The sequence below is a fragment of the Oncorhynchus masou genome, chromosome 11 (assembly GCF_036934945.1).
Source record: "Oncorhynchus masou masou isolate Uvic2021 chromosome 11, UVic_Omas_1.1, whole genome shotgun sequence".
NCBI classification, from domain to species: domain Eukaryota; kingdom Metazoa; phylum Chordata; class Actinopteri; order Salmoniformes; family Salmonidae; genus Oncorhynchus; species Oncorhynchus masou.
Window position 1 is genome coordinate 59,346,620 of NC_088222.1, and position 23,935 is coordinate 59,370,554.

At 41.9% G+C, this 23,935-nt stretch overlaps 1 protein-coding gene across 4 annotated transcripts in view; it reads right to left on the bottom strand.

Moving 5' to 3' along the window:
• Nucleotides 1-21,077, bottom strand: part of LOC135548898 (protein FAM168A-like) — a 68,640-nt gene extending 47,563 nt beyond the window's left edge. For 2 of the 4 annotated variants that reach the window (XM_064978973.1, XM_064978970.1), the window contains exons 1-2: nt 20,687-21,076; nt 9,300-9,420 (exon numbers count right to left, since the gene is read on the bottom strand). In XM_064978973.1, coding sequence (XP_064835045.1) covers nt 9,300-9,370 — 71 coding nt within the window. In that variant the 5' untranslated portion in view covers nt 9,371-9,420; nt 20,687-21,076. Of the gene's footprint in view, nt 1-9,299; nt 9,421-20,686 lie in introns of all 4 variants that reach the window. The other 2 variants (XM_064978971.1, XM_064978972.1) reach the window with 2 other exon arrangements.
• Between the last annotated feature and the right edge of the window lie 2,858 nt (nt 21,078-23,935).

Consider the following 23,935-nt stretch of genomic DNA (forward strand, 5'->3'; position numbering starts at 1 on the left):
GACCAAACAATTTTTTGTGGAACTTTCGCTGTAAAGCATTTTTTAAATCAGACACTGTGGCTGGATTAACGAGAATTGTATCTTTAAAATGGTACCTAATACTTTAATTTGATTCATGAGATTTCTGTTGATTTGTATTTGGCGCTAGCAGAACGGGGTTCAAGTCCTAGACAGGATATACGGTAATCATTGCATCTTGCCTATGCTGCACGGCCATCGCTCATCCATATATTTATATGTACATATTCTTATTCCATCCATTTACAATTGTGTGTATAAGGTAGTTGTTGTGAATTAGATATCACTGCACTGTCGAAACTAGAAGCACCCACATTTCGCTATACTCGCATTAACATCTGCTAACCATGTGTATGTGACAAAAAACATTTGATTTGACACACACACACACTTCTCTCTTCGTTCTAGGAGGCAGTTAACCACTAGGCTAAGACCATTGGGCAAGTAACCGAAAGGAAGGTCTCTGGTTTGAGTCCCCGAGCTGACTAAGTGAAAAATCTGTTGATGTACCCTTGAGCAAGGCACTTAAGCCTAATTGCTCCTGTAAGTCACTCTGGATAAGAGTGTCTGGTTATTGACAAAAATGTATAATGTCCTATTTGTAACCCAAGCAGCCAGGAGCCTATCCCCAGTCTAGAGGGTATACCAGGAACAAAATGACCTCCCTCACATTAGAGAGATCTCTCCTAGTGTGTGTGTGTGTGTGGAATTGAATCAAAGCTGTAAACAGTACAGTGAAATGCTTACTTACAGGCTTTTCCTCAACAATGCAATAATACTAAGTCAGATTTTAAAAAATACACAAGAATATGTGTGCACACTTGACGTGTGAGAGAAAATGCCTTCCTGAAGGGATCCATGTGACCTTTCACATGGACCCTGTCACCCTTCCACTCGCAGCATGGTTGTATTCATTCGTGAACACCGTAGCAAAACATTTAGAAATGTAAAATGAAAACAAGCTTTTCTTATTGGAATAGTTCAGGTAGTCCCTTCCGGTTTTGGCCCATTTGCTTCCTTTTTGTTCTTATTGGATATGAATCAAAACTGGCAACATACGTAGATTGTGTTCATTAGGGCATTTAAGGTTTTAAAACATTTTGCAACAGACAGCAAAAATGAGGTAGGCCCGTCCTGTTTCCATTTTGCCTAATGAACAATAACACAACCCTGGTTTCCTCATCAGCTGTGTGACCATTGATGTGAAAAGTCAAAACACAGCATGGCCGATTAGGGCCGATTTCAAGTTTACATAAAAATAAAACATAAATAATAATAATAATAATAATAATAAGGTAAATCGGCATTTTTGGACACCGATTACATTGCACTCCACATGGAGGCTGCGAGGCAGGCTGACCACCTATTACGCGAGTGCAGCAAGGAGCTAAGGTAAGTTGCTACCTAGCATTAAACACCAATCTTAACATAATCGCTAGTTTATCTAGCTTGACCTGCGTTGCAAATAATCGATGCCGTGCCTGTTAATTTATCATCGAATCACAGCCTACTTCACCAAACGGGTGATGATCTAACAAGCGCATTTGCAAGATATTTTTTTTTTTTGCACCAATGTACCTCACCATAAACATCAATGCCTTCCTTAAATTAAATACACAACTATATTTTTTAAACCTGCATATTAAGTTAAAATAAATGTGTGTTAGCAGGCAATATTAACTAGGGAAATTGTGTCACTTCTCTTGTGTTCTGTGCAAGCTGGGTCAGGGTGTATGCAGCAGTTTGGGCTGCCTGGCTCATTGCGAATTGTGTGAAGACCATTTCTTCCTAACAAAGACCGTAATTCATTTGACAGAATTTTACATAATTATGACATAAGATTGAAGGTTGTGCAATGTAACAGCAATACGGGATGCCACCCGTTCAATAAAATACGGAACGGGTTCCATATTTCACTGAAAGAATAAACGTTTTGTTTTCAAAACGATAAGTTTCCAGATTTGACCATATTAAATGACCAAAGGCTCTTATTTCTGTGTGTTTAGTATATTATAATTAAGTCTATTATTTGATATTTGATAGAGCAGTCTGACTGAGCGGTGGTAGGCAGCAGCAGGCTCGTAAGCATTCATTCAAACAGCACTTTCCTGCATTTGCCAGCAGCTCCTCGCAATGCTTGAAGCACAGCACTGTTTATGACTTCAAGCCTATCAACTCCCGAGATTAGGTTGGCAATACTATAGTGCCTATACAAAACATCCAATAGTCAAAGGTATATGAAATACAAATGGTATAGAGAGATAGTCCTATAATAACTACAACCTACAACTTCTTAACTGGGAATATTGAAACTCATGTTAAAAGGAACCACCAGCTTTCATATGTTCTCATGTTTTGAGCAAGGAACTGAAACGTTTGCAATATGTGCCATGTAAAAAAGCTCTTAATTTCTTCCCCAACACTGTTTTTGTATTATTTAAAACAAATTGAACAGGTTTCATTATTTATTTGAGACTAAATAGATTTTTATTTATGTATTATATTAAGATAAAATAAGTATTCATTCAGTATTGTTGCAATTGTCATTATTACACATATACTTAAAAAAAAGTTACAAAATGTTTTAAAAATAAAATCGGTATCGGCTTTTTTGGTCCTCCAATAATCGGTTTCGAAAAATCAGAAAATCGGTCGACCTCTACACCAGAGGTCTTTTCACAGTCACCATGTACAGAACAGACTATGGGAGGTGCACAGTCCTACATCGAGCCATGACTACATGGAACTCTACTCCACATCAAGTAACTCATGCAAGCAGTACAGTAAAATTTTATTTAAAAAAACAGATACAAATACACCTTATGGAACAGAGGGGACTGTAAGCAGTCTTCAGGCGTTTGGAGCAATTTCCAAACGCCTGAAGGCACCACGTTCATCTGTACAAACAATTGTACGCAAGTATAAACACCATGGGACCACGCAGTCGTCAAACCGCTCAGAAAGGAGACGCGTTCGGTCTCCTAGAGATGAACGTACTTTGCGAAAAGTGCAAATCAATCTCAGAACAACAGTAAAGGACCTTGTGAAGATGCAGGTACAAAATGATCTATATCCACCGTAAAACAAGTCCAATATCAACATAACCTGAAAGGCCGCTCAGCAAGGAAGAAACCACAGCTCCAAACCGCCATAAAAAAAGCCAGACTATGGTTTGCAACTGTACATGGGGAAAAATATTGTACTTTTTTGGAGAAATGTCTGATGAAACAAAAATAGAACTGTTCGGCCATAATGACCATCGTTATGTTTGGAGGAAAAAGTGGGAGGCTTGCAAGCCGAAGAACACCATCCCAACCGTGAAGCATGGGGGTGGCAGCATCATGTTGTGGGGGTGCTTTTCTGCAGGAGGGGCTGTTGCACTTCACAAAATAGATGGCATCATGAGGTAGGAAAATGATGTGGATATATTGAAGCAACATCTCAAGACATCAGTCAGGAAGTTAAAGATTGGTCGCGAACGGCTTGCAAGCCTCCCCTTTCCCTCCAAACATAAAAGATGGTCATTATGGCCAAACAGTTCTATTTTTGTTTGATTGACCACAAGTTCTCAATGGGATTAAGGTCTGGGGAGTTTCCTGGCCATGGACTCAAAAAATCAATGTTTTGTTACCCGAGCAACTTAGTTATCACTTTTGCCTTATGGCAAGGTGCGCCATAATGCTGGAAAAGGCATTGTTCGTCACCAAACTGTTCCTGGATGGTTGGGAGAAGTTGCTCTTGGAGGATGTGTTGGTACCATTCTTAATTCATGGCTGTGTTCTTAGGCAAAATTGTGAGTGAGCTCCCTCCCTTGGCTGAGAATCAACCCCACACATGAATGGTCTCAGGATGCTTTACTGTTGGCATGACACGACACAGGACTGATGGTAGCTCTCACACGGTCTTCTCCGGACAAAATTTTCTCCGGATGCCCCAAACAATCTGAAAGGGGATTCATCAGAGAAAATTACTTTACCCCAGTCCTCAGCAGTCCAATCCCTGTACTTTTTGCAGAATATCAGTCTGTCCCTGATGTTTTTCCTGGAGAGAAGTGGCTTCTTTGCTGCCCTTCTTGACACCAGGCCATGCTCAAAGTCTTTTCCTCACTGTGCGTGCAGATGCACTCACACCTGCCTTTTTCCATTCCTGAGCAAGCTCTGTATTGGTGGTGCCCCAATCCCGAAGCTGAATCAACTTTAGGAAACGGTCTTGGCACTTGCTGGACTTTCTTGGGTACCCTGAAGCCTTCTTCACAACAATTGAACCACTCTCGAAGTTCTTGATGCTCCGATAAATTATTTAGGTGCAATCTTACTGGCAGCAATATCCTTGCCTGTGAAGCCCTTTTTGTGCAATGACTGATGACGGCACATGTTTCCTTGCAGGTAACCATGATTGACAGAGGAAGAACAATGATTCCAAGCACCACCCTCCTTTTGAAGCTTCCAGTCTGTTATTCGAACTCAATCAGCATGACAGAGTGATCACCAGCCTTGTCCTCATCAACACCCGCACCTGTGTTAACAAGAGAATCACTGACATGATGTCCACTGGTCCATTTGTGGCAGGGTTGAAATGCAGTGGAAATGTTTTTGGGGGGATTCAGTTCATTTGCATGGCTAAGAGGGACTTTGAAATTAAGTGGTGGGTGTGGTGGGTTTGGCATTGAAAAAAAGATACATGCAACCTACCAAGTTAATGCAATATACAGGGAATTCAGAAAGTATTCAGACCCCTTGACTTTTTCCACATTTTGTTACATTACAGCCTTATTCTAAAATTGCTTAAATAAATAAAAATCCTCATCTATACACAATACCCCATAATAACAAAGCGAAAACAGGTTTAGAAATTTTTGCAAATGTATTACAAAAAAACAGAAATACCTTATTTACATAGGTATTCAGACCTTTCGCAATAATACTAAAAATTGAGCTCAGTTGCATCCTGTTTCCATTGATCATCCTTGAGATGTTTCTACAACTTGATTGGAGTCCACCTGTGGTAAATTCAATTGATTGGTCAAGCTTTGGAAAGGCACATACCTGTCTATATAAGGTCCAGCAGTTGACAGTGTCAGAACAAAAACTAAGCCATGATGTCGAAGGAATTGTACATAGAGCTCAGAGAGAAGATTGGGTCGAGGCACAGACCTGGGGAAAGGTACCAAAAAATGTCTGCAGCAATGACGGTCCCCAAGAACACAGTGGCCTCCATCATTCTTAAATGGAAGAAGTTTGGAACCACCAAGACTCTTCCTAGAGCTGGCCGCCCGGCCAAACTGAGCAATCGGAGGAGAAACCTATGGTCACTCACAGAGCTCCAGAGTTCCTCTGTGGAAATGGGAAGACCTTCCAGAAGGACAACCATCTCTGCAGCCTTCCACTAGTCAGGCATTTATGGTAGAGTGGCCAGACGGAAGCCACTCCTCAGTAAAAGGAGCATGAAATCCTGCTTGGAGTTTGCTGCCAAAAGGCACCTAAAGACTCTCAGACCATGAGAAACAAAAGACCTGAATACCAAACGTCAAGTCTAGAGGAAACCTGGCACCATCCCTACGGTGAAGAATGGGGGTGGCAGCATCATGCTGTGAGGACGTTTTCAGCGGCAGGGACGGGGAGACTAGTCAGGATTGAGGGAAAGATGAACAGAGCAAAGTACAGAGAGATCCTTGATGAAAACCTGCTCCAGAGCACTCAGGACCTCAGACTGGGGCGAAGGTTCACCTTCCAACAGAACAACAACCCTAAGCACACAGCCAAGACAATGACAACCTGACAGAGAGGATTTGCAGAGAAGGGGAGAAACTCCGCAAATACAGGTTTATGGTAGCGTCATACCCAAGAAAACTCAAGGCTGTAATCGCTGCAAAAGGTTCTTCAACAAAGTACTGAGTAAAGGGTTTGAAACCTTATGTAAATGTTATATTTCAGTTTTTTTTTTAATTATGTAAATTTGCAAAAATGTCTAAACCTGGTTTTGGTTTGTCATTATGGGGTATTGTGTGTAGATTGATGAGAATTATTTATTTTTTAAAATCAAATTTAGAATAAGGCTGTAAGGTAACAACATATTGAAAAAGTCAAGGTCTGAATATTTTCCAAATGCACTGTAGCTCAGAATGTATAAAATAAATTATACAGTCTTATTTGTTCATCTTTATCAAGGTTGCCAATCATTTTGGACCTGACTGTATACTACGTTGGCCATATACTACACATATGGGCTATACAATATGTTGACCATATTTCACAAATATATTGGCCAAATACAACAAATACTGTATTTGCCATATTCTACAAATATATTGGTTATATGTTGCACATATACAGTGTACTACACATATAAATCATGCATATTATATAATGTACATATTACCTAGCTTGAAACATACAATAATTCCCAGGTAGAGCACTGCAGGGCTTCCAAACTGCTACCCACTCACTGCAGTAAGGCCGGCACCTACCTCAGCCTTCCCTAAATAAACTGGTGGGTTCTTGCTGAGAAAAACAGGCTGCTCTGCTACACACAAAAAGCATCAAGACTGTGGGCTCAGAGGATTCATATGACAGCAGAGTGCCAGCGAATGGCTGTCCAAATATACACACACAAAATAGCACGGAGACGCTTGAAATCCCTTGGGTTTTTTCATACATAACTCATGTATGTTTTGTCCATGTGTAGGATTATACTTCACTGTATAACACAAGGCCTCTGTCCCTGAGTATCAGAGAGATATAGAGGAAGGATCATATACTTACGTTTTCACTCAAAATATGTAGGGTGTCCGGTCAAAAATGCATATATTGACCAATCAGTCCGAAGCAAAATGTTATATATATATATATTAGTATTTTTTACATTGTAGAATAATAGTGAAGACATCAAAACTATGAAATAACAAAAAGTGTTAAACAAATGATTCAAGTCGCCATCCTTTGTCTTGATGACAGCGTTGCACATTCTTGGCATTCTCTCAACCAGCTTCATGAGGAAATCACCTTAAAGTAATGAAGGTCAGTCAATTCAAGAACTTTGAAAATGTCTTCAAGTGCAGATGCAAAAACTATCATGAGGACTGCCACAGGAAAGGAAGACCCAGAGTTACCTCTGCTGCAGAGGATACATTCATTAGAGTTAACTGCACCACAGATTGCAGCCCAAATAAATGCTTCACCGACTTCAAGTAACGGACTCATCTCAACATCAACTGTTCAGAGGAGACTGCGTGAATCAGGCCTTCATGGTCAAATTGCTGCAAAGAAACTACTTCTAAAGGACACCAATAATAAGAAGAGACTTGTTTGGGCCAAGAACCACAAGCAATGGACATTAGATCATTGGAAATCTGTCCTTTGGTCTGGTCTGACGAGTCCAAATTTTAGATTTTTGGTTACAACCGCTGTGTCTTTGTGAGACACAGAGTAGGTGAACGGATGATCCCCACATGTGTGGTTCCCACCGTGAAGCATGGAGGAGGTGGTGTGATGATGTGGGGGAGCTTTGCTGGTGGCACTGTCAGTGATTTATTTAGAATTCAAGGCACATTTAATCAGCATGGCTACCACAGCATTCTGCAGCGATACGCCATCCCATCTGGTTTACGCTAAGTGGGACTATCATTTGTTTTCAACAGGACAATGACCCAACACACCTCCAGGCTGTGTAAGGTCTATTTGACCAAGAAGGAGGGTGAAGGAGTGCTGCATCAGATGGCCTGGCCTCCACAATCACACGACCTCAACTCAATAGAGATGGTCTGGGATGAGTTGGACCGCAGAGCGAAGGAAATGCAGCCAAAAAGTGCTCAGCATATGTGAGAAGTCCTTAAAGACTGTTGGAAAAGCATTCCAGTTGAAGCTGGTTGAGAGAATACCAAGAGTGTGCAAAGCTGTCAAGGCAAAGGGTGGCTACTTTGAAGAATCCCAAATATATTTTGATTTGTTTAACACTTTTGTTTACTACATGATTCCATGTGTTAATTCATAGTGTTGATGTCTTCACTATTATTCTGCAATGTAGAAAATAGTGAAAATAAAGAAAAATCTTTGAATGAGTAGTTGTGTCAACTTGTGACTGGTACTGTACATAAAACTGTGCATAGAGGTTGGGAAATAAAATAATGTCATAGGCAAAAAATCTCAAACACAGAAAAACAAGTAGCGAACATGTCAGAACATCCATCATCCACCCTGTGACCGAGTAAATGCAGAAATAAAATTACAATATATTCAGTTAATTCGGTACCAACTCATTCCTGCATATACTGCAGAAGGGGAAAAAATGATATAACACCATTACATGCTGACCAGACCCGGACGCGTCGCATGCGCTGCAAAATAAATGTACACATACAGGTCATTAAATCATTGCACCCATACTGCTCACGAGCATCTGCGTAGCTCGGCGCTAAAATACAACTTGGTTCTATTTGTGATGCTCGACACTCTGAAAGTCCTGCCTCTCATCTCTTCATTGGTTTTTGGGAGCATATATCCATGTACCATCTCCTCAATGATTTTTAGGAGCATATACCTACGTGTGTGATTGAAAGATGAACTGAGGTCCACACTCCAGTTGGTGGTGGTAATGCACCTTAAAGTTCGTGGCGAACCGCCATATAAAGTCCAAAGAAGAAGAAGCCTGAAAGAGGAGAGATGACTAAAAACAAACTCAGTTGACCATTTTATCTGTGGATTAATTGTCGGAGTAGAGGACCTTGTGCGTTTCAGGTGAAATAACAACCCTATGTTTATATCCCAGGACAAATTAACAGCAATATATCCCAGGACAAATGAACAGCAAGCAAGCTAAATTACCATAAATGTTTAATGCATTTCGACCTGTCCCCAAATTAATATAATTAGTTTGTTGTTTGTTTTGCTATTTCAACCTGCTTGTACTGATCGCGCCTGGTGTGGGTGGACAAAATCAACTGGTCAGCATGTTACACTGTAATATATACATACTTTAAGGACTTACGATGTGGTCATCCATTTTGCTAATTTTGTTTTCATCACTTTCAGATATTCATTTGGTGACATCTTTGGAGGTCAGCAAGGTCAAAGTTTGTGAACCTCAATCTCACACCTGTAGCCTATTCAGTGATGTTAAAATGTTCATAATGTTGCAGATAGAAATGTAACGGATAGAGCCGGCACGATTCCCTATTCTACACAATCTATTTCTAGCTCAACGCTCTGTAACGTAATTCCGTTCCTGAACAGACTCTGGTAGGGGAGGATGTGGGGCTTAAAGCATCAAAGTTGTTCTACACTGACCTCTTCAGGTTCTGAGCACTTTCTGGTTGGTACAAGAAACTGAATTGGTTGGTGGGGTGCCCGCCGGCCATTCTCGGGGCAATGCTAGTGTAGGAGCGGAGGAGGAAATGGCAATGCAAATCTGTGAAAATGAACAAAAGGACCATGATTATAACAAAAGCAGAGAAACTGGAAGAGAGGTAGCAGTGAGAGGGTATGACTGTAGCATAAGCAGAGAGATGGAAGGAGACATTGAGGGGGGAAGGAGAGAGAGAGGGGGAGACAGAAGGGGTAAAGAGAGGGAGGTGGAGAAAGAGTGAGGAGATAGGTCATGATAATTGAACAGAAGAAGCCAAGGTAGGTCACCTCTAAAGTAGAAGCACAGTGCACACATAACAGCATGACAGATGCGCAAATGCAAAAAAACTGTGGGTGGAAGGAAACCAAACAAAGCAATATAATTGAATTTAATGATCCATGACACTTGAAAGCCATGCCACCAGAGTGTATTTAAGCAATAAGAACCGATGAGGTGTGGTATATGGCCAATATACCATGACAAAGGGCTGTTTTTAAGCACGACGCAACGCAGAGTGTCTGGATACAGTCCTTAGCCGTGGTATATTGGCCATATACCACAAACAGCCAACGTGTCTTACTGCTATTATAAACTGGTTACCAACGTAATTAGAGCAGTAAAAATAAATGTTTACCCATGGTATATGGTCTGATTAACCACACGTCAGCCAATCAGTATTCAGGGCTCGAACCACCCAGTTTATAATACTGTGTATTAGAGGTCGATCCATTATGATTTTTCAACGCCGATTATTGGAGGACCAGAAAAAGCCGATACCAATTAAAAAAAAAAAAAAAAAAAAAAAAAAAAAAAAAAAAAATCGGCCAATTTTTTAAATATTTGTAATAATGACAATTACAACAATACTGAATGAACACTTATTTTAACTTAATATAATACATCAATAAAAATCAATTTAGCCTCAAATAAATAAATAATGAAACATGTTCAATTTGGTTTAAATAATGCAAAAACAAAGTGTTGGAGAAGTAAAAGTGCAATATGTGCCATGTAAAAAAGCTAACGTTTGAGTTCCTTGCTCAGAACATGAGAACATATGAAAGTTGGTGGTTCCTTTTAACATGAGACTTCAATATTCCAAGGTAAGAGGTTTTCGGTTGTAGTTAATATAGTATTTATAGGACTATTTCTCTCTATACCATTTGTATTTCATATACCTTTGACTATTGGATGTTCTTATAGGCACTTTAGTATTGCCAGTGTAACAGTATAGCTTCCGTCCCTCTCCTCGCCCCTACCTGGGCTCGAACCAGGAACACATCGACAACAGCCACCCTCGAAGCACCGTTACCCATCGCTCCACAAAAGCCGCGGCCCTTGCAGCGCAAGGGGAATAACTACTCCAAGTCTCAGAGCGAGTGACGTTTGAAACGCTATTAGAGTGCACCTTGCTAACTAGCTAGCCATTTCACATCGGTTACACCAGCCATTAAGCTGATAGGCTTGAGGTCATAAACAGTGCTGTGCTTGCGAAGAGCTGCTGGCAAAACGCACGAAAGTGCTGTTTGAATGAATGCTTAAGAGCCTGCTGCTGCCTACCATCGCTCAGTCAAGACTGTTCGATCAAATCATAGACTTAATTATAACATAGCACACAGAAATACGAGCCTTTGGTCATTAATATGGTCAAATCCGGAAACTATAATTTAAAAATCAAAACGTTTACTCTTTCAGTGAAATATGGAACCGTTCCGTATTTTATCTAACGTGTGGCATCCCTAAGTCTAAATATTCTTGTTACATTGTACATCCCTCAATGTTATGTCATAATTACGTACAATTCTGCCAAATTAGTTCGCAGGTTTAAAAATATATACTTCTGTGTATTGATTTTAAGAAAGGCATTGGTGTTTATGGTTAGGTACAGTCGTGCAACGATTGTGCTTTTTTCGCAAATGCACTTTTGTTAAATCATCCGCCAGCATTGCATCGATTATATACAACGCAGGACACGCTAGATAAACTAGTAATATCATCAACCATGTGTAGTTAACTAGTGATTATGATTGATTGATTGTTTTTTATAAGATCGGTTTAATGCTAGCCAGCAACTTACCTTGGCTTCTACTGCATTCACGTAACAGGCAGGCTCCTTGTGGAGTGCAATGAGAGGCAGGTGGTTAGAGAGTTGAACTAGGTAACCGTAAGGTTGCAAGATTGAATCCCAGAGCTGACAAGGTAAAAATCTGTCTTTCTTCCCCTGAACAAGGCAGTAAACCCACCGTTCCTATGCCGTCATTGAAAATAAGAATGTGTTCTTAACTGACTTGCCTAGTAAAATGTGTAAAAAAATATAGTAAAAAAATAGGCAGAAATCGGCATCCAAAAATACAGATTTCCGATTGTTATGAAAACTTGAAATCAGCCCTAATTAATCGGTCGACCTCTACTGTGTATACCATACATCTACATAGATCTGATCCCATCCAGGATAATACCTTGATATGTAGGACAGCCAGGTTAGAAGGTCAATGTGATGACTTGCACAATTCTGAATTACTCATTCCTCACCCGATCACACAGAACCATCTATTGCCTTTTATAATTCTCCTTTTAGTAGCACACGCCACTGAGAGCAACACTTTAATAGATGTAGAGGAGAGACGACTGGAGTGTAGAACACTATTGGGGGAGCGTTGTAGCCGTGCATGATTGGAATGCATTGCAGCCTCTACTCCTGATTGCTGTGGGCTGTCTGTCGCCAGGCCCCATGTATCGAGCACAAGTGTGCCTCCAAGAAGGAGATGAGAATTAATTAACTTCTCTCTCCCTGACTGCAAACAAGTGTTTGTTTACCAGCCATGGGAAGCACGACGGAAGCTGTTCTAGTTTCCTCAGACGCTGACACTTGGATCAAGGTAAACAAAATGGCAGAGCAAGAGGGAGAGAGTGACTTATGATCGGGTCAAAGCAAACAATGTTTTCCGAGCTCACTCCATAGTTTTTCTTTTTGTTGAGGTCCAGTGCTGAATCCTCAACTATAAGTGATGAGAAATTAGTAGAATTGTAATTTAAAGATTTGTCTCTTTCGACATACCTGGCTGTACCTATGGAGATAAAGCTATGACCCTACAGGTTAAGAGCCGATAGGCATCCTAGGAAGGGCTGTTGTGGTGACCGTGTTAACGCCACACCGGCGGCCATAATGTCAAATTCCACATGACCGTTTAGTCACGGTAAATAGGCTTCTCCAAGCTCTGATGCTGCTGCTGGTCATTGGTAGCCTACCAAATCATCATTAGAGTTTCATCATGCAGCCTTACAATGTATTAAAAATCAATACATATAGTCCAACGTTTGTAGAACAAGTTACATGAATAACTCTAAATTAAGCATATAGGAGTACCTATTTCTTTGTTAACCGCTCAACACAAAATAGCCGCATGTGCGCACTCCCTCAAATCATTTGGAGATGATATATATATTTTATTCAGCTTTGTTCAACTGTATCCTTCATACTATAAAACGATATAAAATATTCCATGGAATTCTAAACAAATCTTGTCTGATAAATTAACTAGTGTAGCCAACAGCCATTGGGCATAGCCATCACAGGACCTAACATAAGGACAACTATGCTAGGGCTGGGCGATATGACGATATACATTGCTCCAAAAAATAAAGGGAACACTAAAATAACACATCCAAGATCTGAATGAATTAAATATTTTTTTCTTCACAAAGTTGAATATGCTGACAACAAAAATCACACAAAAATTATCAATGGAAATTTATCAACCCATGGAGGTCTGGATTTGGAGTCACACTCAAAATTAAAGTGGAAAACCACACTACAGGCTGATCCAACTTTGATGTAATGTCCTTAAAACAAGTCAAAATGAGGCTCAGTAGTGTGTGTGGCCTCCACGTGCCTGTATGACCTCCCTACAATGCCTGAGAATGCTCCTGATGATGAGGTGGCGGATGGTCTCCTGAAGGATCACCTCCCAGACCTGGAGTAAAGCATCCGCCAACTCCTGGACAGTCTGTGGTGCAACGTGGCGTTGGTGGATTGAGCGAGACATGATGTCCCAGATGTGCTCAATTGGATTCAGGTCTGGGGAAGGGGCGGGCCAGTCCATAGCATCAATGCCTTCCTCTTGCAGGAACTGCTGACACACTCCAGCCACATAAGGTCTAGCATTGTCTTGCATTAGGAGGAACCCAGGGCCAACCGCACCAGCATATGGTCTCACAAGGGGTCTGAGGATCTCATCTCGGTACCTAATGGCAGTCAGGCTTCCTCTGGCGAGCACATGGAGGGCTGTGCAGCCCCCCAAAGAAATGCCACCCCACACCATGACTGACCCACTGCCAAACCGGTCATGCTGGAAGATGTTGCAGGCAGCAGAACGTTCTCCACGGCGTCTCCAAACTGTCACATGTGCTCAGTGTGAACCTGCTTTCATCTGTGAAGAGCACAGGGCGCCAGTGGCGAATTTGCCAATCTCGGTGTTCTCTGGCAAATGCCAAACGTCCTGCATGGTGTTGGGCTGTAAGCACAACCCCCACCTGTGGATGTCGGGCCCTCATACCACCCTCGTGGAGTCTGTTTCTGACCGTTTGAGCAGACACATGCACATTTGTGGCCTGCTGGAGGTCATTTTGCAGGGCTCTGGCAGTGCTCCTCCTGCTCCTCCTTGCACAAAGGCGGAGGTAGCGGTCCTGCTGCTGGGTTGTTGCCCTCCTACGGCCTCCTCCACGTCTCCTGATGTACTGGCCTGTCTCCTGGTAGCGCCTCCATGCTCTGGACACTACGCTGACAGACACAGCAAACCTTCTTGCCACAGCTCGCATTGATGTGCCATCCTGGATGAGCTGCACTACCTGAGCCACTTGTGTGGGTTGTAGACTCAGTCTCATGCTCCCACTAGAGTGAATGCACCGCCAGCATTCAAAAGTGACCTAAACATCAGCCAGGAAGCATAGGAACTGAGAAGTGGTCTGTGGTCACCACCTGCAGTCTGACACGGACCAGAAAACCGTCCACCGCAAAATATGCCACAGGCCGATCCCGACAACAGGCTCAAATCCCACTAACCTCTTACGACCTACGCAAGAATCATGTGAAACAGTACGGAGAGAGTCTATGGTTGAGACCCCAAAAAGTACAGTCGAGTGCTCAAAACAAACGCCCGACTCAGTTGCAAGAGGCAAAGAATCAGGAAGATGAGAGAACAGCTGCCGTTTCAACTCACATCTATGTATATGAGATTTTGGCCATATCACCCAACCCTACTCTATGCTATTATTTTCTTCTGAAAGATATTTTCTTCATATCATGCTTCTTTAAACCCGTCTAAAATATATATTGGATTTATTGTGAAGGTGTAGGCTACATTACAAGCACAGTTGAAGTCGGAAGTTTAGATAGCCAAATACATTTAAACTCAGTTTTTCACAATTCCTGACATTTAATCCTAGTAAAAATTCCCTGTTTCAGGTCAGATCGCCACTTTATTTTAAGAATGTGAAATGTCATAATAGTAGAGAGAATGATTTATTTCAGATTTCTTTCTTTCATCACATTCCCAGTGGGTAAGAAGTTTACATACACTCAAATAGTATTTTGTAGCGTTGCCATTAAATTTGCCATTGCCATTAAATATGATTGGGGTCATTGTCCATTTGGAAGACCCATTTGCAACCAAGCTTTAACTTCCTCACTGATGTCTTGATGTTGCTTCAATATATCCACATCGTTTTCCCACCTCATGATGCCATCTATTTTGTGAAGTGCACCAGCTCCTCCTGCAGCAAAGCACCCCCACATTCTTGGGAAATTGCTCCCAAGAATGAACCAGACTTGTGGAGGTCTACAATTTGTTTTCTGAGGTCTGGGCTGATTTCTTTGGATTTTCCCATGATGTCAAGCAAAGAGGCACTGAGTTTGAAGATAGGCCTTGAAATACATCCACAGGTACACCTCCAATTGACTCAAATTATGTCAATGAGCCTATCAGAAGCTTCTAAAACCATAACATCCTTTTCCACATCCTTTTCACAATTTTCCAAGCTGTTTAAAGGCACAGTCAACTTAGTGCATGTGAACTTCTGACCCACTGAAATTGTGATGCAGTGAATTAAGTGAAATAATCTGTCTGTAAATAATTGTAGGAAAAATTACTTGTGTCATGCACAACGTAGATGTCCTTACCGACTTGTCAAATCTATAGTTTGTTAACAAGAAATTTGTGGTGTGGTTGAAAAAACGAGTTTTAATGACTCCAACCTAAGTGTATGTGAACTTCTGACTTCAACTGTATTTATTAGACTTTTTAAAATGACTTGGAGGCTATGTGTGTAAGCAAAGAGATGCTAAATGTGTTTATGTTAAATGGTCAATTACCATGAGACCGACCGTTATTTGCTTGACAATCACCAGCCGGCAAAATGTTGTGACCGCCACAGCCCTAATCCTATGGGCATGTTACGGAGTCATTGTAGACTCGAACACACACCCTTTGGCAGCCTCCTCGACAGGGTTCAGAGGTACAACATTCCAAAAGAACAACTCCGACATTCCATCATTCCACAGGAGGAGGCCTACGGAACAGCAGCGGAGAATTCTGTACACACATTCCAGCAGATCTCCCCCATAGAAAATAACCGTGTCTGTCAGCTCCTCAGCTCTGCATCAAAACACAGCACACAAATGAAGGGAGGGGCTCAAATGAACATGTGGAGGTTAGGTGAAGAGAGGAAGACAGGAAAGGAGTGAACCCATGACGTCAGCGGTAGAGAGAGGGGTGAGTTTTTTGTGCCTCCTTTACAGCAAAACCGAGCAGTTACAGGAACTGCAGGGCTGTGGAGAGAGGGGATTACGATGCATCCGAAATGGCACCCTCCTATATAGTGCACTAGTTTTAACTAGAGCCCGCATAGAACCCGCCAAGGAATCGCAATTTCTCTCTCTCCTCAATTTGAGAATAGGAACCATCTCAAGATGGCTTTCCTCCCGGAGAAAATTATTCCTCAGCCAGCAGTCAGCCAAGAGACTTCTCTATTCACTGTGAGCCTACACGCCTCATAACTTTGAGGTGTGTATGCACACTGAGTATACCAAATATTAGGAAAATATTCCCAATACTGAGTTGCACCCCCTCATTGGGCCATGGACTCTACCTACAGGGATGCTGACCCATGTCTCCAATGCTTCCCACTGTTGTGTCAAGTTGATGTCCTTTGAGTGGTGTTTTAGTAGCTACTATCTTGTCTCATCGCTACAACTCCCGTACGGGCTCGGGAGAGACGAAGGTTGAAAGTCATGCGTCCTCCGATGCACAACCCAACCAAGCCGCACTGCTTCTTAACACAGCGCGCATCCAACCCGGAAGCCAGCTGCACCAATGTGTCGGAGGAAACACCGTGCACCTGGCAACCTTGGTTAGCTTGCACTGTGCCCGGCCCACCACAGGAGTCGCTGGTGCGCAATGAGACATGGATATCCCTACCGGCCCTCCTTAACCCGGACGACGCTGGGCATCGCCCCTAGGACCTCCCGGTCACGACAGAGTCTGGGCGCAAACCCAGAGTCTCTGGTGGCACAGCTGGCGCTGCAGTACAGCGCCCTTAACCACTGCGCCACCCGGGAAGCCAGTGGTGGATTATTCTTGATACACACAGGAAATGGTTGAGCGTGAAAAATCAACCTGCGTTGTAGTTCTTGACACAAACCAGTGCGCCGGGCACCTACTACCATACCCCGTTGAAATGCACTTAAATGCTTATGTCTTACCCATTCACCTTCTGAATGGCACACATACACAATCCACATCGCAAGGCTTAAACATCCTTTAACTTGTCTCCTCCCTTTCATCAACACTGATTGGAGTAGATTTAAAAAGTGACATCAATAAGGGATCAGTGTTAGCAGGTGATGTTACTCTTCAATAACACAGACGCCAAAGAAAATCAGGGTGAGAAACATAGGAAATATTCTTACAATAGCTTGCACCTGGATTCACCTGTGTGAGAGAGTGTGTGCACTTTGCGTGTGTTAGAGAGAGAGAGAAAGAATTTGTGTGTGTGTGTGAGTTGCAAGTGTTTTTGCCTGCTGTGTGTTTGGGTTGTGCGTGTTCGACAATATGCGTTTGTGGAGACTTGTTTCAGTAGCCCAGGGCTACCTAAGGTGAGAGAGAGTTGAGATTCCCTCTGACACATCTGTCCCAGACGACCGAGCAACGAGCCAATCAGCTTCCTACTGCCGGGTCCAATCCTCCTACTGACCTGACCCCTCCCCTTCACTCGCGATTGAATTTCCCCTAAATACAGATTAATGACCAGCTCCCCTTCTTCCAATCTTAACTATAACTATTAGCGGATAAAACTTCAAAGCAACTTTACAGCAATGTGCCTTTCACTACAAGCAGCCACTGGCCAACAACACATTAATTACAATATACTATGTATCCAGATAAAGGACTTGCAGAAACAACCGTTTTAACGGGACATGGTGGAACAGGGTGGGTCATTTAGCAGATGCTCTTATCCAGAGTGACTTACAGTACTGAGTGCATACATTTTCATACTTTTTTTTTTATTATTGGTCCCCCATGGGAATCGAACCCACAACCCTTGCATGCTCTACCAACTGAGCTACACGAGACATTAAACAATGAGAAACGGTGTATCATTAACAAAGAAATCAGCCATTTAGACACATTAAAAACAGTAACACGGGAACAAGTGCCTTTCCACAGAGTTTATTACATTGGAGCATCTCTACATCTCTGTGGTGTGTTTTGTCTCACTGCCCGCTGGAGCCCAGCAGATCACACAGCAGCAGCACCCACAGATGGTGGCGCAGCAGATTCACCTCGCGCGACACAATACTTCGCCACAGTGTACACCTGGAACATGTTCTTCAGGCCACAACGAAGTGGAACTGGACCGTTCAGGTAGAAATATGTTATGTAGAACTAACATGCCTCTGACAGGTGGAATAGGGATTCATGGCATTTCTATCTAAAAATGTTCCACAATGTTTGCCTATTGAACATGGCTCTGCTACACTGAAGGATGTTTTCAGGTTCATGACCATGTGGGTCATCATGTTTGATGTGACTTGCAGTCCTGTGGTGAGGACAGCATGAGCCTTTTCACACCAAACTACAAATCCCACAATGCCCTGTGTTGCCAGTGTGTCTGTTCACAGTGTCCAGTGCTAACCCAATGCAGTCATCTCTGAGTTTTTATTACATTTTTACAAGTCATCTCTGTAGAGTCGCTTTATGGTAGATGTGAAACAAACCACAAAAAAAGCAGATTGTGACATTGAGACATTAAGCTAGACTAGACTCAGTGCCTCTGCCCTAGGCCTTGCTGCATGACTCAGTGAGCTTTGGAGATCCCCATCAGCCTCAGGTAAACCAACGAGAAAGACACATACACAGCGTGGAGAGATAAAGTGGGATATAAATAAAACATTTGAAGAAAAAACAGCAAAGAAAAAATTCCTCAACATCCCTGGGGTGTCTTCAAAGACAGAGACAGGGGAATTGTTCAGTTGGTCATAGCCGCGAGCATGTTGGTTCATCACTCTCTCTCGTTCTCCTCTATTGCTCTGCTCAGTCATTATTTTCTCTCGCTCCCTCCCTTGTGTTGTTGGTAAAGGCAGGGAGAGCCCAAGGGGTGATTGTGAAGCACATCCATGGTTTGATAAAGCCAGGAGAGGCAGGAGGAGTGTAGTGGGTTATATCACTGCAGATACAGTACTTGGCAATTGAAAACAACATTGAAAGTAGTTGATATACCCCCAAATCTCTATCTAGCCCTTTCTGTAACCTACATCAGTTAACTGTAGTATCTGCAAATATAAGTAACTGCAAGTGTAGCTACCAGTGCACAGTGAAAGGGATAGATCTCAAATACAGATGCTTGCATTTTATTTTACACTAAATCTAAGGCAAAAGAGACAAGTCTGTATAGATTCTCAGGTTTCAACAATATAAAGATGACACTCATGCCAGTGCATCCTGTCCTTCCAGAACAATAAAGGGGTGTTACCAACCCAACACAACACAATGTGTGCATCCAAAATGGCACCCTATTCCCCTAGCCCAAGGGTGCCATTTCAGATGCACCCCTTGTGTCATCTTACTAACATCCCCTTAAGGCTCCCCATAGGGCTCTAGTCAAACATAGTGCACTATGTAGGGATAGGGTGCCATTTCAGATGCACAAAGGTGGCAAGCCTACACAGGCCTAAATTATGGTTTTAAAGTCCTAAAGCAAAGTGCATTGTCAATAAAGCAACATATTTGGTTTTGTTAACGATTGCTCATCCTCTCTAAAGCAGCAGCAAATGACATCTACATTTTTCAAAATGTGAATTGTTTGGACATGCAACAGGCTATTGGCTAGTGATCTGTTCCTTCAAAAATGAAAAATCACGACTACAATACTTGTGGTATTATTCTTATTCTCGTTATATTGTAGTGTTATTACAGTATCATTTTTATTATGCATGCTTATATTATGAATATTAGGCGTTTTATTATTATCACTGAACAGTTTAAATTTGATCATAGGCCTATTTTTTTACCTTGCACAAAGCACAATTTTCCCACCTAGGCCTATTGTAACTTCATAGCTACTTAAGGGGCTATTTTGCCATGGTAATAGCCTACTTTCCAAAAGATAATCACCACCGCAAATAGAGAAAAGTAATAACAAAACATTTCCCTGGCAGCTATTGCAGCATAGGTCTACAACACATCAATGAATGTCAGCTCCTGTCCTATATCAAACTGAAAGATTGACTTGGATTCAGCTGATGTGTGAAAGTAAAATAAATAGGGAAAACTATCTGTCCTCTCTATCATGTGGACGCGGTCCTGAAATAATTACAGCGCTCAGAAATGTACTTGGTTTTTTTATGTCACACATTCAACGTCCCGACACCATTTTGAGCAGCACGAACCTTTACCAACAGCCGAAATGTTGCTGCATGAGTAGGAAAAATGTATAGCCGGGACAAGAGGTCGGCAGCAATTCCTTTGCACTCACTCTCGGTCCCTGTCATGTTTTATAATGTATCATTTAGATCCAAAGCCGTTGCAACCGCGATAAGGCTACATTGTTGCACACATCAAGCCGCATTGCTACCTACACACAAACACTATTGTCTTGTTTTATTTGCCCTTGGATCTATGGCGTGCAACGTGTAGCCTAGTTTATCCATCTGTAATATTTTTAACCATGCATGACCATTACATATTTTATATATGCATAGCAAATCTATATATTTACATTCTCAGGGCACATCTGTCTAAAATATTAGATCACGTTATAATATCAAACTCACCAAATGTCAAAGGGAATTTGTTATCGAGGAGCACCTTGCCTTTAATTATATGCCGAGTTCGGTGTTGTCACTGTTTTCCCTTGATCAGTGCTGGCAGTTTTCTCCAAGGTTTACTTCGGTGGGTTCTCTAAGTAGCGTTTTGGTAACGTCGACATCCACACAAAGTGGGGGGATGGGAATATTGAGAGAGAGCAAAGGAGAGGTATCGGAGTGGCAGTAAAACCACAGAGTTTCTAAACCCAGAGGCGCAACATCGCGATACTTCCGGGACCAAGCAGACCAGGCCGGTGTTTGGGGTTTGTGAAGTAATTTAGATAAGTTATTTTCAAACTGACAAGCTTTCGTCAAAAACAACTTTATATTGAAGGAGAGCCTTGATTTGACAGTCTGCATATGCGCAGTTCAGCGCGAGACGACCGTTAGAGCGGATGACTGTTTATGCGCATGATCTTAGCGAGCCAACGTCGTGTTCCATTTATTCCATTCCATTTAATTATCAGGTAGAACTGAAAACCAACAGGCTAAGACCTCGTAGGCTATCTATTGGAAAAGCAGTTTCTGTCTTCATATTGTACTGTCTTGGGTAAAACCTTGCAAACACAATGGGAGGAACTTTTTCTTATAGGTGAATGTCAAACAGGGACCAATTCAGAAGTGTCGCTACCAGAGGAGACTGGTGGGAGGAGCTATAGGTGGACGGGCTCATTGTAATGGCTGGAATGGAATGTAAGGGTATCAAACATATGGAAACAACATGTTTGACTCGGTTCCATTTATTCCATTCTATTTAATTATCAGGTAGAACTGAAAACTAGCAGGCTACGGACCTCGTAGGCTAAGAGTTGAATACCTTTGCTCTATAGAATGAGCATGACAATAGCAGGGAGGGTTTTCTATAAGAAATATTGGAAATCAAATTGGAGATTTGTGCCAGATGACTTTGCAAAACTTACTTGGCATTCCTGCCTTTTGAGCTCTGTTGTGTTTTCACTATTGCCATGGCAATCATGAGTGATGGACATAATAGCACTATAATATGTTTTGTATGCGAATAACAAACAGTGGGAGTCCCACTTTTTTTGATAGTTTGAGTTTTATAGAATCAGACAAACATGACAAGTCAACAGAAAACCAAATTCTAACCTGTTTTTTAAAATATTTAACTAGGCAAGTCACCTCACGGCACAACGCCTCTCCCCTATTTGACCTAGATAGTTTGTGTATGTATTGATATGCAGGCTATGTGTGTCTTTAATAAACAACTTTGATGTAGTTCTGTCTTTGAGCTGTTCTTGTCTGTTGATGTTCTATATTATGTTTCATGTTCTGTGTGGACCCCAGGAAGAGTACCTGCCGCTTTCACAACAGCTAATGGGGATCCTAATAAAATACCCCCAAAATACCAAACTCAACAAAAACTCAAAAGCCTCAGCCCCAGAAAGCTACCAGGAGGTTAAGTAAAGGGACAAAAACATGCAACGGAATTTAGGGCCAAGCTTTACAGTGGCAACTGAAGATAAACACACCAGACAAAGAATCTATTAAGTTACCTTAGCTAGTTTGGTGTAAGGGTTTGATGTGAGGTGAGCTAGCAGCAGGTACAGTTGAAGTCAGAAGTGTACATACACTTAGGTTGTAGTCATGAAAACTCGTTTTACAAACAGTCCACAAATTTCTTGTGAAGAAACTATAGTTTTGGCAAATCGGTTAGGACATCTACTTTGTGCATGACACAAGTGATTTTTCCAACAATTGTTTACAGACAGATATTTCACATATAATTGTATAATTCACAGTATCACAATTCCAATGGGTCAGAAGTTTACATACACTAAGTTGACTGTACCTTTAAACAGCTTGGAAAATTCCAGAAAATTATGCCGTGGCTTTAGAAGCTTCTGATAGGCTAATTGACATCATTTGATTCAACTGGAGGTGTACCTGTGGATGTATTTCAAGGCCTACCTTCAAACTCAGTACCTTTTTGCTTGACATCATGGGAAAATCAAAAGAAATCAGCCAAGAACTCTGAAAAAATTTGTTGACCTCCACATTTCTGGTTCATCCTTGGGAGCTATTTCCAAACACCTGAAGGTACCACGTTCATCCGTACAAACAATAGTACGCAAGTATAAACACCATGGGACCACACAGCCGTCATACCGCTCAGGAAGGAGGCACGTTATGTCTCCTAGAGATGTACATACTTTGGTGTGCGAAAAGTGCAAATCAATCCCAGAACAACAGCAAAGGACCTTGTGAAGATGCTGGAGGGAACAGGTACAAAAGTATCTATATCCGCTCTGCAAGGAAGAAGCCACTGTTCCAAAACCGCCATTAAAAAAACAGATTATGGTTTGCAACTGCACATGTGGACAAAGATCATACTTTTTGGAGAAATGTCCTCTAGTCTTATGAAGCAAAAATAGAACCGTTTGGCCATAATGACCATCGTTATGTTTGGAGGAAAAAGGGGGATGCTTGCAAGCCGAAGAACACCATTCCAACCGTGAAGCACGAGGGTGGCAGCATCATGTTGTGGGGGTGCTTTGCTGCAGGAGGGGTTGGTGCACTTCACAAAATAGATGGCATCTTGAGGTAGGAAAATTATTACAAAGTCAAGGTATTGGAGTGGCCATCATAAAGCCCTGACCTCAATCCTACAGAAAATTTGTGGGCATACTGAAAAAGCATGTGCGAGCAAGGAGGCCTACCAACCTGACTCAGTTACACCAGCTCTGTCAGGAGGAATGGGCCAAAATTCACCCAACTTATTGTGGGAAGCTTGTTGAAGGCTACCCAAAACGATGATGATGAAAGAAATAAAAGCTGAAATAAATAACTCTCTCTACTATTATTCTGACATTTCACATTCTTAAAATAAAGTGGTGATCCTAACTGACCCGAAAACAGGGAATTTTGTTACTAGGATTAAATGTCAGGAACTGTGAAAAACTGATCAACTCTAAGGGTTAATTTGCAGAGAGCACAGTCTTCTGAAATCTATTGACATTTGCAGACCCTGCAGTCTAATTCTGCTTTTATCACCACAAGTAATGTGATAGGCCTGTGCAGTTTACAGAATGACTTGACTTGATCTTTCCTAGAAGCCATATAATTGATTGATGTCATAATAATGTTGTAACAGGTGACAGCTGATAGTTATTTTACAAGTTGGCTGGGGTTTTACCAAGCAAATTAGCTGAACCACACATTGGTTTGTGTCATCATGATTGTTGAGATAATTGT